The sequence below is a fragment of the Vulpes lagopus genome, chromosome 7 (genome assembly GCF_018345385.1).
Source record: "Vulpes lagopus strain Blue_001 chromosome 7, ASM1834538v1, whole genome shotgun sequence".
NCBI lineage: Eukaryota > Metazoa > Chordata > Mammalia > Carnivora > Canidae > Vulpes > Vulpes lagopus.
This window is the reverse complement of record NC_054830.1, coordinates 37,257,501-37,273,525: the sequence shown is the minus strand read 5'-3', so window position 1 is coordinate 37,273,525 and position 16,025 is coordinate 37,257,501. Positions and strand designations below refer to the sequence as shown.

Sequence of the window (16,025 nt, the reverse complement as noted above, 5' to 3'; positions counted from 1 at the left end):
TTTCTGTAAGGAGCAAAAAGCAAAATGAAGGTAGTATGCTAGAAATGCGACATCTGAGCTGTCTCCCAGCTTTCAATGGCAAACAAGAAGCCTGCCTGCTTCTTGAAGTATTTTCAGTGAAAGTTAAAGGAGAAAGGTCATTTTTACAAAGCTACCAGGAAGAAGGATGCCGTACTCACATCCTCATTTCCCCTGTTCCCACATATCATTTGTGCATTGGTAGGCAGGTGTAAGACCTTTTCCTCCTGATACTGCAATGTAACCCATGAGGAAACTTGACCTGTCATTTTATTTTCTGCAAGAGACTTTGACTTCCAGCTGGTTTGGAGGAGATACACAATAGTAGGAAAGACGTCAGAAGAATAAACTCTAAAATGGAAACTCGTGGTAGAGATATAAGTCATCATCTCTTTTGCTATTGTGCATCTGTATCGCTCCCTATTATAAGGTCCACTGTGATGGGAGTGCCAAAGCCAACTCATCTTCTTTGGTGTCCATGAGATTGAGGTATTATATATATCGTAACTATATCAGTTTGTGAACATCTATATAAAAAATCTGTAGTCACCTATCTTCTGATATCACTTCATTGCTAGAAATTGAATTCATACACCCATCTTTCAACCTGAGAACTCCCCGATCTGGTATAGTGTAAGTGTAAAGTGGTAAAGTATCATTCCAAGTAGGGTGTGCTAGTAAAGTAGAAAGCAGGGGAATAGGGTATAAACTACAAAGTCATGCTAGAGAAGGAGAGAAAGGGGGACCATTTCTGTGTAAGTTCTCACTAAAGAATTAAACAAATAAGCTTTAAAACAGTAGCTTTCATTGACACTCACGTGGTTATGATCACAGTTTAGCATAAGGCATTTTTGTATCAGGTAGCCGTGAAACTGTCAAGAGACCGCGTTTCTGGAAACCAGAGGTATCTGGAATAGTTGCAGGTTTTAGCAGGGAGGGAGCAGTCTCTTGCCATCCAGCAAAAATCATGAGCTGTGACAGATCTGAGAGGGGAAGATTCTGTGACCAGTAGTGTTATGAGGTGGGCATGAGACCAAAGAATTGGAAAAAAGATAAGGAGAGACTTGAGCCATAGGGAGACACCAAGGTAGTTTGGCGGAGAACTGGTCTTCACTGTTTGGATCCTGGGTACCTGTCTTAGGGTTAGCATTCCGTTACTGTCGGCTGGCTGAATGAAAGGCTGAATGGTGGGAAAAAGAAAGATGACCAGTGTGGAGGAGGGAGACAGAACTGCTTCTTAAGCAGTCAAAGGTGGTGGGAAGGGGATTAGTTGTACTTTTGGGTGTATTTATAGGGGGTGGGGAATGCTTTAGAAGGACAAAGCTTTCTGCTCCATGCAGCAGGAAGGATTCCCTTAGTCCTTACTGGAAGGCATAGACCTCCTTCATTCCTTCAACCAGTAATCACTGAGCACCTCCTCCTCATTCATATTGTCAGTAACAAGATGTGTCATTTTTTCCCACTCCTTATCCATGTGCAAGATGTAGTAAAAGTGAATTTATGTTTGGTTGGTTTTTGACAATGGTGCCAATTCATTTAGGATAGAATAGAATAATCTTCTCATCAAATGGTACTGGGACAACATGCAGAAAAATTAAGTTGGACCTCTTCCTCACACCATATACAGAAAATAACTCAAAATGAATGTGAGGGATAGCACTCTCAGAAGAAAACACAGGAATAAATCTTCATTATGTTTGATTAGCCAGTGGGTTATTAGATGTGACATTGGAATCACAAGGAACCACAGAAAAAATAGGTACATTGGACTTTGTCAAAATTAGAGACTTGTGCTTCAAAGCACACCATCAAGAAACTGAAAAGACAATCCACAAATGGAAGTAAATATTTCTAAATCATATATCTGATAAGAAATGAATGTGCAGAACGTATTTTTAAAAAACTCTTGCTGTTCAACAATAAAAAAACTAAATTTTAAAAAAATGCACAAAGAATTTAAATAGATGTTTCTCCAAAGATCTATACGTGGTCAGTAAGCTCAAGAAAAGATGCTCAACATCATTAAACAATAAATAAATACAAATCAGAAACACAAAAAGGTACCACTTTACATCCACCAACGTGGCGAAAATAAAGACATATAGCAGGTGTTGGCAAGTGTATGGAGAAATTGGAACCCTCAAACAATTCTGGTCAGAATATAAAGTAGTGAAGCTGCTTTCAAAACTGGTCTGGCATTTCTTCAAAATGTTAACCATAGAGTTACCATGTGACCTGCCAGTTCTCCTCTTAGATATGTGCCTCAAAGAAATGAGAACATAAATTCTCATGTATATGGACATGTATATGGACATGCATTCTTATACCATCACTATTCACAATGGCCAGAACATGGAAACAGCCCAAATGTCCATCGGTGGATAAATGAATTTAAAAAAAAAAAAAAAAAAACTGCCTCTATACATCTAGTGGAATACTCTTAAGCTGTAAAAAGAAAAGAAAGTGCTGATACATGCTACATGGGGATAAGCTCCCAAAACATGCTAAGTGCAAGAAGGCAGACACAAAAAAAGCACATCTTGTATGATACTAGTTACATGAAATGTCCAGAATAAGCAGATTATCTAGAAACCGAAAGAAGACAGTGGTTGGAAGGAACTGAAGGTTGGGAAGAGATGAGAAGTGATTGTTAATGGGTAGAGGATTCATTTTTGGTGTGATAGAAATATTCTAAAATTATATGTGATGTGATTACACAGCTTTGAACATAATCAAAACCATTGACTTATACACGTGAAAAGAGTGAATCGTGTGGTGTATGAATCTCTCAATGGCGTTTAAAAAGAAAAGCATATTCCACCTTTTTGAGTGATTGGAGAATGACCAACAGTCTTTCATAACTCAAATTATGAAATGATATGCCGGTGAAATAATAGACAATTTATAATTTGAGGTTAATTCAGGGGGAGCAGTGGGGAGAGAAGCTATAAGTCTGATGGACACAGATGAAGGCTTTTGTTACAGATGAATCAGTAATTTTGTGAGGAAGCAAGCAGCACTCTTAGAAAGAGAAAACACACAAATTGGGGTCGACTCAGAAGACAACCATGAGAATTTGGGTCAGAGTGCAGGAAGAGCTGAGTGTGCCTTCAGGAGAAAGGAAAACTGCCTTTAACTTGGCAGGAAATGTCTTGGGACAGCAGGGTGTCTGTTGACGTCCTCTCCTTCAAGGATTGTCCTCCTCTTCCAGGGAAAATTAACTTTATGGGACTGAAAAGGATATAAAAGAGGAGAGACTGAAATGAGAGAGTGTTGTTAGTTGCAGCAGGTGGATTGAATGATTCCAGTTTCAAGTTGTCATTAAGAAGTGAACTTGGAAGGAAATCGTGAAGAGTTAACCACTGAGAACCCGCAGCCATTATACCATCTCAGAGGCTAAAATCTGTATTGAAGTCACTATGGCTCTGGCTGATATGCTTTGACATAAGAAGAGTAAATTTCCCTTCTTTTACCACTTGGCATATCCCAAAAGGCAGTCAGAAAATAAATGTCTATTCTGCTTTTCTGATGACCCAGAAACACTCCCATTCAGAAGTATAGCTGATGTGCCGTAGAGAGTGGCTGAAAGGTCAGAAGCGTGACTCAGCCACACACACCGTGGGCTCTGCTCTACCACTGTCAGGGCAACTGGCAGTCTCAATATTGAGTCCTGAGTTGCACTTGATTTTTTCATGTGTGCCTATACAGCAGTATATATATTAATTAATAATTGCACAGCAAAACATTTCTACACTGTACAATATAACACCTTCCAAAGTGATATGGTAAAAATTCCATTTCTTCATCACCCCTGACAATTATTATGGTCCCTTTTATGTTTGTCCAGAGAGAGTCTATCAGTACGCCACCACCAACCTATTCCTTTTCCTTCCATAGCCAAGCACTTTATTTCAGACGACTGTGTAATTTATCCAGTTATAGTCCCTGGCTACGTAGGTCAGGGTGGCCCGAACCAGTGATCCTGTGAGCCAAGATGCATCAACGCCTTATTTTTTTTTATTTTATTTATTCATGAGAGACACAGAGAGAGAGAGAGAGAGAGGCAGAGACATAGGCAGAAGGAGAAGCAGGCTCCATGCAGGGAGCCCGACATGGGACTCGATCCCAGGACTCCAGGATCATGTCCTGGGCCGAAAGCAGGTGCCAAACCGCTGAGCCACTCAGGGATCCCCGCATCGACGACTTATTAAAAATATTTGGATCCCCCTGAAGCCCTGTTATACCTAAGTTTACCAAGAGATTTGGGTAGCAATACAGGCTGAATGGGCTTCATCTTTTAGGAAATCAGGAGTGTGGATAAAAGAGGTAGAGATTTCAAAGCTTCCCGCTTGGAACCTGCACCTGCTCATGGTCGTCATTAACCAGCTCTACTTCGAATACACATCAGGAGGAATGCCAGCCTGGCTGTAAATGCAGCATGCTCTCTTAGATGGGAATGTGGAAGAGCCATCGCTGTGCACCGGAAGCGCCATTTCCTTTGTGGCCTGAATAATTGGACCTGTAAGATGCAAAAAATAAATAAAAGTATTTGATTATATATTAAACATGAAAAACGAGTAACAATCGCGTTTATGGTTTCCATTTCTGTAAACGAGTAACACATTAGAAGAAAAAAATGTAGCGCAGTAATGTACTGGATGTTAACAGTGTTTTCTAGGGTGGGGTTATTGGTTATGAGATGAGGGTGGAGTGGCGTGGGGAATGGGCTTTTCTTCAGTTGCCAGCTCAGAGTTAGTGTTATGTGAATTTATTAAAATAAGAGCATGTCTTGATTTTGGAGTAAATAAGGTTTTAACATAGAGTTAAGTTTTCAAGAGGTCTGAGTACCTAACTGCGTATGTGTGTGAGGACCTGGTTGTTTGAGATGTCGGGTGTCCGTGGTTGTCATCTTCTGGCCTTACTAAGCTGTGCTCTGTCCTTACTTTGCAATAAGGATACCAAGTTGAACACAAAATGAATTCTTAGAGCAGCGTGGGTTTTATTCAGGCCACGGGGCCTTCACAAATCAGTTAACCAAAAGCAGAGAGATTGGGTAGGGGAGGGGATGGAGTCCATGTTAAATCATATTATGTTTTATTTCTCATCCTAAATCTCTCTAGTGAACACACAGCATTTTCTGTCATACTGTTTGGAACACTTTCTAGCTAACAACAACAAAGCACCATCGAATAACCATTTGCAGTTTGTAACTAGTGGTACTAAGTTCCTATTCTAACTAGTTGAGGCATTTGGCTTCCAACCTAAGGAATCACACAAAGTGTGTATAATGGCTGCAAACATACTCGGCATGTAGCATCTGTCCAGAGCAACTCGATAGAATATTCATAGTGAATTTTAAAACTTCATACTCATTAATTGACTCATCCCGTTTCTCTGAATATGTCTTGTAAAAACCAGTTATATACTAGAATGCTTTACCTGGTAAATTTTATTTTTAACATTAAAAGTTTATTTTTAACATTATTCATAAACATGAAACATGAAAGGAATCTCAAGGTTCAGTGTGGACGGTTAGACAAATTTTGGTATGTAACTGAAGCTAAGATGGTTTATGATAGGCTGTTAGCTTCAGTAAATAAAATTTTGAAGACTGTTGATAGCATGAGAAATTATTTAATAACAAAACTATGTTAAATATAAAAGGATGACATAAATCTTCACGCTTTAATTTGTCACAAGTGTGTATTATATATTTTTATATATATGTAAAAGTAAAGAAACATTTTTTTTTTCTCTCTAGGCTATTGGTAGGAACAGTTTTCTTTTTAAATGATTTCCTTCCCTCAGAAGAGCTGAGAAATCTAGTCCTTAGAGAAGGACTCCTTAATTTCAAATGTTGTCAGGAATTTTTTAAAATTCTGTTTTTGTACCATATCGTTTTTTTCCCAGTGTTAATGAGATATAATTGTCATACAGCATTGTAGAAGTTGTACAGCATAATGACTTGATTTACTTGTGTCATGACATGATTACCAAAATAGTTTCCCTAGCATCCATCACCTTATGTAATTGGTTTTAGTCTTTAAAAAATCTGAAAATGAACTTAGATTGGCAGTAATTCTTTCCTTTGGTCTGGTGGACTTTTGCCCTCTTCAACTGCGTAGAGAATATCCTTTTGTCATCGGGCTTTTATAAGTCTCACTACAGAGCTACCTTCGTTCACTCATGTCATTCTTTTCTCTCATGAGGGACACCTTTATGAGTTAGATTTCTAGTTAGATATCTGTAATTTTTTTTTTCTGGTTCCCAGATGTATTTTCTGTTTTAAGGCAGAGGAGCTTGTCATTATTTTCAAGTTATATTAAATTTCCAGCATAATTACTTAAAGGCCATAGAGAGACCTATTGATCCTTGATAAGGTGTAGTTCTGCACACATGTGTGTTTACTCCTACTGCTCCTTAGTTTTAAGTGTTCATAATATGCCCACTGTGGACTCATTATGTTATAAGTCAGGGACAAGTGGCATTTGTGTATGTCTGCTCTGTGAATGTGAATCGATAGATGATATATGAATACACATCCTGGTGGTGATATAAAATATAAGCCGTACGTGCCTGGGTGTGCGTGCGTGTGTATGTGTGTGTGTGTGTGTAGTCATGATTGAAGTTCAAAGTCATGGAGAAGCAGTGGAGTAAGTTGCAAAATAGCCTTTTCCTTGAAGGGAATGTGCCTGAGTACAAAACAGAACTCCCTGTGTTAGTTTTACATTTCTATTTGATGGAATCTAAGGTTATGGAAACGACTGTAAAAATAATTTGTCTGAAAGAAGTCTGGATGCAGAAATCTCATAGAGAAAATATTTGAGAATATGGTTCATCAGCGAGTGCAACAGATACACTTCCCCAAGCACCACCTGGCGTGGATCAAAGCATCCCATGACTTGGATCCTTGTGGTCAAATCATTATGTATTGATTGGAACCCCACTGGAGGATTAACCCCTCGTGTTCATGCCAAGTTTTTTCTCACTCTTGGTGTCTGTAATTTTAGAGATATAATCCTTCTGCTGTTATTAGTATCTTTTTAAAACTAATCATCTACTTGGGTATATTCGTCTTCCTAAATTATTTTATTCTAAATTATTTAATTGCTCTGTTCTTTGCTTGATAAAATTAATTTATGAAAAGATCATATAATTATGTGAAAGCAGTTTTTTGGTGGAAGGAAGGAGGAAAGTGTATAATATTCTGGGTAGAAAACAGCAAGAGAATCTCAAAATCAAGTACAGATTTTATCATTTTCATTATGTAGATTAAATGATAAATTCTAGCTTTTTAAAGAATCCTTCACAGTCTCAGTAGAGAGCTTTGCCTCTAACAAAAGCCTGTCAAACACTTTTCATACATGGTGGTTACATTTCTAACATTGGACTATTCACATTTTGGAATTTAACTCTTGCTTTTAAATAACAATTCAGAATTACTTAGTAAATTCATGGGAGAAAGAAACCCTCAAGTCCTCCATGTCCACTTTCAGCCATATGGGTTCCTCTTCCCTTTTAAGTCTGGTGGGATGGTTCTTGGCAACATATTCATTCTCTTGTCCTTTGTGTGTGTGTGTGTGTGTGTTTTTTTTTTCAGTTTGTCCCATGAGGAGCATCCCCATAGCCATCCTCTCTATGGACATGGTGTATGCAAGTGGCCAGGCTGTGAAGCAGTGTGCGAAGATTTCCAATCATTTCTAAAGTAAGAATGATTTTATATTGCTTTTTTCTTTTACATAGCCATCACCTCCCACTGTTCATGCTTTTCCTCATAAAATGCCTTTTTGATGGAGGGTTTCATACCACCATTTTGAGAATGGACTCTAAATCATAAGGTCTAGCACATTGTCATAGGAATAGTTACAGAATCTGTGGAGGGTTGAGTGTAAAAGGCAAAAGAGGTATAACCAAAGGCAGTTTTGACGCTCTTCATGAGTCTGTGTTTACCCATTTTCTCAGAATGACAGTGATTAAATAAAAATTCTGCCAATATTAAATTTGCAATAATTTAGTTTTCACTTTTATTCTTGTGTCTGCATACTGAATCACTGCCCTACTAACTCTAATTCTTTAAAACTGCTGTCAGCTACTGGCCAGTTGTAGGCTGGTGATTGATTCTCTTTGTTTTTATACCAGTGACTTTATAATCCTAAGAAATGGATGCCAAGGAAATGCTACCACCTTGCTTCTTAGTGTTCCATATTGGTGTCAGCTTTAGTTCAGATTCTTGTCCTTATGGGGAGCATGGAGTAACTTTAATTTCTACAATTAAACTATGACTAAAACTTAGGTTATCCCATTTGAATCTGTATCACTGTTAAAGTATCTCTGTAAATAAATGGCACATTAATCTTCTCATAGTTGAAGTAAAACATTCTGTACTACATTTTACTATTTCTCTTTCTTACAGTAACTTGTCCTTTAATAAAATTTAGACTAAACCACCCTGTGTTATTGACACCCCCATAAATTTATTGATAGTATCATTGAATCATTGACAGACTGAATATAATAATACATTATATTTAGTGTATTTACATATCATGCAGTAATCCAACATATGCACATGTATCATTCCTATAAAGGAGTGATCTGGCTTCGTGATGTCTTACACTTGGGTGTTGGTCGGGAGGGGGTCTTTCCTTTTGTCTTTTCTCTCTCATTTAAGCCTCTAGATAAAGAAGCAGGCTGATACATGTGCAGGTCTGGTTTTTGTGTGGTCTTTACATTGTTAAAGCAATCTGCATATTTAGCTTTATGGATCTGGATACAAATAGTGTACAAACCCACCATTAAAGGTACATCCAGTGTAACCTGAAAGGAGACTTGGTGAATATGATTTTGTAATTAATGAAGCCTGTGAATCTGTTTCAGAACTTCCCACCTTTCATATTTTAATTGAAGAACATAAGGTGGTCATTAGAAACTTAAGGACTTAAAATTTTTTTTAAAAGACATGCCTGAAATTTGTTTCTAAATATCAGCAATCAAGAGCAGCAATGCTTTAAAGTAAGCAAAAGCCCTTTACAGTTATTATGATTCAAGTTAGTGTTATTGGGCTTTGTTCTCTTATAAAATCATTGATTATAAATCACTGTTTTGTTATTGCCTAATTGCATTTAGATAATGAGAGAAAAAGACCTCTTTCAAATTCTGATTTCTCTGACTGCATCAGTGCTAGGTTTGATGAATGTGTTGGTGCTAATTTCACTCATCTATAGAATGATAACCATCTGCAAATAAGATTTTTTTCATAAAGTGTTTAGAAATATACAATTGCTGTGAACATTCTCATTGTATCAGTTTTACAGTCATGAGGGAAATGGGCAGTTTTCCAATATGATCCACTTAAAAAATGTTGTTAATAACCAAAATGTTTTCACCTTTATCCTCTAATCAGAAGTCTGTTTATTATGTAAACTGACAATTAGGTGATAATAAAGATACAGATATATGCAATGTATATATAGTATATATGATTTTTATTATACATGATGTATTTTTATTATATATTATATATCACATGTATAATCTTTTTTTCCTTCTGAGCCTCCACCATAAGCTAGCACAATTTCAAACCATACCTTGTCCTAAAGAAAAGAATCTAAGATCATCAAAATTGAGACCTAGACTAATTCCTATTTTTAAAAAATCCCCTTTTAAGGATATTAGGAGCCTAGCTCTTTATAGGAAACCACCTCTCAATTATTTATTGTGGTTTTGCACATGACATGACATGTTCTCAGTTCATATTTGCTCAGTGGAATTGGAATGCCCACTCTGAAGCTGCAGCTGTTGCTTGTTTATTTCCTAGGACTTATTGGCTTGTTCTTAGAAGACTTTTGTTTGCAAGCTACAGAAACCTGACTTTAAATTGCTTTAACCCCTCATCCTTTCCCCCAACTAAAAAAAGGGGATAGGGAATGGTAATTGACTCTGGTAACTGGGAAGTCCATGGCTGGATCCAGATGCTTAAACAGTGTTTTGGAGTATTGCTCTTGTGTCTTTTAGGTCAGTTTCTCTGTATTGCCTCCATTCTTGGGCTCTTTCCAAGTAGAACTAAAGAAGACAATACCATGCCCCAGGTTTATTAATCTCAGAGTGCCTCTCTTCTCCAAATAATTCCAGCAATAGTCCTAAGCAGACTGTCACTGACCCAGAGTGAGGTGTTCCAGCTTTGAGCCAATCCATCAGATGCCCACCTCCAGAGCAGATAGAGATGTGTTCACCCTTTGTGAGCTACAGGGGTCTTAGGGAGGAGAGACTTGGTTCCTGAGTGTGGAAGAGGAGTATGTAAATCAGCAGAGGGAGAGTAAATCCTGGGAGGAAACAAACACACACTAGAATTCATTGTTCTCACTGCTTTCCTCAGTTATACATTGATTGGCCATATATGATGAATTCAGGATTCTGAGTTTCTTCTATAGCGTGATTTTGGCTCTTGGAAATTCAGAGTTGTCTTCAGGTTTCAGTGTCTTGCTTAATGTAGTGGAAAATAAGTTAGTCTTCTTGCAGATTCACTTCTCCCACATTTGTGTGCAGTCTAAAGAGTAATCAAACTGGCTTTACTGAAACCAACTTTGCTTTACATTGACCTGGACTGGAAGAGCTACGGTATTTCATGTGGTCAAACAGAAACTACGTGGCCTCTTTGAATCATGTCTTCATGGAGTCATTGTTATTGGGAAGTGATATATTTCTTCTCTAATAGTGCCAGATTTGTAGATTCTGGAAGCACTTCTTTTCTTGGGTTCACTCTTCTTTTCTCTTATTCCTCTTCTATGGTTTAAGCAGGTTGACAAGCAGCATTTGGGTTCTCCAAGGCACTCTTGCTCAACAAAATTTTGACCACTGACCTTGACTTAGTGGCTGCTTTCTAGTTTTATTCCCCACCTATCTTCTGATTCCCCTGATTTTACACTCCCCTAGTAAGAATTTATAATTAAACATCTGTGCGTCAGGGACAGTTCCAAGTACTTTACATATGCAGTTGACCCTTGAACAAAAAATTTCAGCTGTGGAGATCCACTTTTATACAGATTTTTTTCTCTGATAAATGTAGGAGTTTTATAAATGTATTTTCTTACCTTAAGATATTCTTAATATTTTTTGTTATAGCTTACTTTATTGGAATATAGTACATAATACATACAATATAAAACATACATACAATATACATACAATATAAAACTATGTGTTAATTGACATACATTGTTAGTAAGGCTTCCTATGAACAGAGTAGGCGTTAGTTTTTGGGGAGTCAAAAGTTACACGTGGATTTTTTGCTGCATGAGGGGATCACTGTTGCTTCCATGTCTTTTCAAGGAGCAATTGTATAGTTTATTTAATCCTCACATCACCTTACAGCGATAATATTTAAGATACTAGTTTCAGCCGACAAATAAGGAAACTGACACAGAGGGGTTAACTAATTTTCCCGAGTCACACAGCAAAGAGGTGGAGTCAAGATCCAATCCAAGCTGTGTTTGTAGTGCCAGCTCCTTAACTGTTATACAGTACTGCCTGGTTAGAAGCAGCACTGTTTATTAACTACATGTTTTCAACTTAAGGCAGTAGGTGTAGAAAAAGCTTTGATGCAAAGGCAGATTGGGTAGTGAAGCCACTTTGCATCAGCGTGTTTTTCGAGCTAGTTGCAAAGCATCTCAGAGCATCTATATCTGCACATGTAATTTGAGGCAATAATAATATCCTCCACTTCTCAGGGTTATTGGAATTAAAAGGCATATCATATAAGTGCCTGACCCATACCAGTCACTCTTTAAAAATGTATCAGTAGTTCTCTTCTTATCTATCCACTTAAGTATATTTTTAAAGGAGGGATAATTTTAAAAACCCAAACATTTCTGACCATTCCTAAGAAAAACGTCATGATGCTGCAGAGCATGAATCTGTCAGAGAGACAATCTTTTATATACTTTTTAAACCATAAAGTTCTTGTCAAAAGTCCCGCACAGTCAAATGTAATGGGGGAGAGCAGGGGATGGTAAGCTTTTTCTGTAAGGGATCAGACAGTAAATATACTGGGGTTTTCCAGGCTGGACGGTCTCTGTCACAACTACTCACCTCTGCCGTTGTGACATAAGAGCAGTCCTAGTGCTGTGTAAGGATTGGGTTGGTCCGCTTAGATGCTAACCTCTGACCCTAGGGTAACCTTTTTTGGTGTCATAACATCTGTAGCCGAGAAATCTTTTTGCATTTCCTTGACCATAGCTATCCTGCGTTATTTTAGTTTGTATTCACAGAGCCCTTACGTTTATTCGTATCTTGGGGAAATATCCCTGCCTGCCCTACCCTGTTACTTCATTCACCAGCCACAGGTTTTATACTTAGATGGGTGTGGGTTCTTCGGGCTCAGTATGAAAGGGGAAAGTGACTTTGCTTGGTATCTGTTTCCTGATCCTCTTTTGCTCAGGCTCGTAAGATGAAACTTTTAGAGAGGCCAAGATCAGTTATTCAGGATAAAAATCCCATTTGACAATAAAATGCCACTGTTCACAGAAAGAGAGGTTAAGAGAAGGGAGGGGAGACTCATAGGTCTAAAAATGAGGCATATTCTTTTTTCCCTCCTGAGAGCAAAATATCATAACTGTTGGTAAATCAAAACCAGAGATTTGACACTTTTCTGTGATCATTCTGCAGTGTTTGTTCCCAAGGTGAGGTATACCACAGGGCCCTTGATTTCAAAGATAAATACTGTACAAATAACCATCCTGTTGTCTTTCCCCCACAGCCAACAGAGGGAAGCTTTATCAGAATCAGCAGATACCCAGTCTATTGTATGCATTTATTTCCCTGTTTCTTCTCAAAACAAGTTGCAGTTTTCGTGTTGATTTTTTTTTTTAACCCATCAGCCATGAGTTATCATGTGACTGCTGTATTTGTGAGCGCTAACGGATACCAGCAGGTGCTCATGCTAACTCTAATGAAATCCTCCAGCCCTGCCTTGCTTGGAGTCCTCCGATAACAGCAAAACAAAAACAAACCCAATCCTCTCCAGATAGGTGAAGCTCCCTGTGTTCTTCCATTCTCTCCCCACTTGGATCAGTTGTTTCTTTTCAAACCCGGTTGAAGACACAACCTTTCCCAGGGAAAACACAGATTTATAATTCTTCCCCTTTTCTTTTCAAAAGGGGCTCATACAATCCTCTGACAAGGCGGAGAACAGATTTGAAGGTTAAATCATGACCACATTTTCCTGTTTCTAACGTAGAATGTAAAATCAGACACAGACCCATAGTTTCACGAATACCAGGTAGTCTTACATGCTTGGGAAAAAATATTTCCATTTCCCCTAGTTTTTCTCCTAGATAGTCATTTGTATCATATCTCAGGAGAGTGTAATTTGCACCCTTAATTTTTGTATCCCTTTGAAAGGAATTCTTATTTTGCTTTTGTTTTTATTTTTTGATTATTTCTCTTGGAGAAGAGCACCAGGCACAACAATTCCTTTGCGTGTTGGACAGGGACGTATATTACTTATTAAAACAAAATAAATGTTCTGTGTGCCCTAATAGACTGGTAGAAAAAAGGTGAAAGGGGCAGAACTTTGACCCTTTCAAAGAGGTCGATGACTGCAGACAGTAGAGGACATTTCATCGGTCATTTGCTTTAAAAGAAAAAAGAAAAAAAATTTTTTTCTGTGAATTTTACTTCTCAAAACTGTGAAGAGTTTTATGTGAAAGAAACTACTAAGTGCGCTCTGTAATGTTTTCACAAGTGTTTTTATCATGGTAACATCTTGTTTACTTTAGTTCCCTGCCTAAAACTACTTGGAACATGTTAAGAAAACATCTCGAGAAAGCCTCCACAAAGAGGCTTTTGTTGAACAGCCACCGTGAGGCTGCAAGGATCACAAAGGTGTTAACTTTCCGCCCCTTAAGCACTTCCACATGAAGTTCCAGCAACGATGTTTGTGGTTTTGGAAAAACAAAGTGTATGTTAAAGAAACCAGGTATATGCTAATACATGTCGAAGGAGGCCGGATATCATAAATTGTTTCAAACCATTTGTGGCTCTCGGTTTGCACGCCTGAATGTTCTACAGTGAAATTGCCTCCAGTTAGTGCTGGAGGCTTGAGCACATGTGGAGGGATAGCTGGCAAGAATGTGGCTGTATGCAAATCAAAGTCCAGCCTCACTGTGTAAATCTCAAGAACATGGGGACGATGACACCGGTCCCCCTGCAGACCCCCAGGTGACAGGTCTTGGCGTATCACAAGATGAGCTTGGTGTTTTGTATGAATTTGACTTTTGCTCTGATCATGCATTTTTGACTTTAGAAATATAAAAAAACTGGGTGGTACCAGAACACTTTTTTTTTTTTTTTGGTTCCCCTCAAAGAGTTTGCCCTTTCACCTTTCTGACATTGTTCAGGAGTTCAAGACCTTTCCAAGTACTTAGAGAGGTCAGAGTGGCCTAAATACCACAGTGCCCTCTAGTGATCTATAGAATATTAGATAGAAAAGTTTAGACAAATTTGCCAAAGATAACAGGCCCACTGCCACCACTTTGCTCAAAAAAAAAAGAAGCAAATAACCTTTGAACCCATTTTTCCAGCAAACAGACTTTAGTCAGAAATGCAAATGAAATTTAATTTTTCTTTGTAGACTTTGAAAGCATTAGACAAATTTTTTAATGTCTCCTCATGCAATTAATTCTGCATATAACCTAGTGTGTGTACACAGTACATTGGATCACTATAGATACATTGTTGTGTGTTCTTTTAAGAGCCATTAGTTACATACTTCACGTGATCATTTCCGGCGTGTAATTAGAAGGCATTACTTAAAAGACAGGGATCATCTTTGCTCCATACTTTTATTGACACTGTCTACCATATTATGGCCATGTCTAAATGGTAAAATTTATTATTAGCAGCAGTGTCACAAAAGTCTGAGACAGCGATTTTCCTTTCAATAAAAGTAGTTAAAAACCTTTTAGAAAATCCATAATTTTGATTGCTGGTACTTCATAAATGTATAACTGGTACTTTTTAGCTGTCTCTTTAGGGAAAAATGAGTTTTATCACCTGCAGTACCTGGGTTAATGAAATTGTGTGTTGGAATTTCGCCAGGATGAAAGATGAGATCATTCCAAGACACTAATATTGGCAACAGGTCTCATAAAAAGCTCCGACTCTTGAGTGAAGTATCATTAGATTTTTTTTATTATTATTATTTTATTTAAATTGAGGGATTAAGTCAGTTGTCCTTTTCAAAGTTTCTGTGCTAGTGAGATTCTCATTTGGCATCACATTCAAAAACCCAGTGACCTAAAAACCTACACAGAGCCAAGAGAAACAGAGAAATGTCCATCAGTGCCTAGTAGAAGAATTTCCTTGCTTCAAATTTCAACTCCAGTTCCTGTTCAGCCCTTTACAAATCACGACTCCCAGCTCAAATTTGAAATAATGCTGCCTTTTTCCCCTCGTGTTCCTCCTGCGTTTGATTGTTTGTGGATATTAGCTGTCCAGGAAATCCCATACTTACAGATATAAATCCAGAATGATCTTGTTTTTCCGCAGCCAGCCCAGGATGTATTAGGCAGTTATGATGATTTGTTAATTTTTGTGACCTGTATTTATTTTATGTGCGCTGTATACTTTGAGGGTGGAATCAGCTGTTGAAATAGTCTCGTCTCTCACACACAGAAAGGAAGCACTCTACTTTTTTTTCTTTTCTGCTTCGGGTTTTCTTGCTTTATTTTTGGAAGGTTTTTTAAATCTCTTAGTGTCTGTTCCGTATGCGCTTCTTCCATATGGCGATAAACAAGAGATATATTGTGCCTCGTACACTTAAACTCAGCCCTATCAAGGGCGGGTCTTCGGAGATGTGTGAACAGGGCCACATTCTTTCCAAATGCGTTTTCCATCCATAATAGGTCTTGACTGTAATTCTGTTCTCATTTTGGTGGCGATACACATTTCCCCCCAAATAAGATATTAATCCTCAGATTTAATATGTGTTTAGGTTGAATTCTGCTTAT

General features: G+C 37.9%; 1 protein-coding gene and 1 long non-coding RNA gene across 15 annotated transcripts in view; one reads left to right on the top strand and one right to left on the bottom strand.

The window, feature by feature from the left end:
* The window catches only part of FOXP1 (forkhead box P1), a 581,933-nt gene that overhangs the window by 516,946 nt on the left and 48,962 nt on the right, over positions 1-16,025 (top strand). For all 14 annotated transcript variants that reach the window (XM_041764652.1, XM_041764646.1, XM_041764645.1 and 11 more), the window contains one exon: positions 7,619-7,723. In XM_041764652.1, the coding sequence (XP_041620586.1) occupies positions 7,619-7,723 (105 nt within the window). The remainder of the gene's footprint in view (positions 1-7,618; positions 7,724-16,025) is intronic.
* Positions 3,421-16,025, bottom strand: part of LOC121496254 — a 40,089-nt gene continuing 27,484 nt past the window's right edge. Inside the window, exon 3 of the long non-coding RNA XR_005989136.1 lies at positions 3,421-4,537. This is a non-coding gene — a long non-coding RNA (uncharacterized LOC121496254). The remainder of the gene's footprint in view (positions 4,538-16,025) is intronic.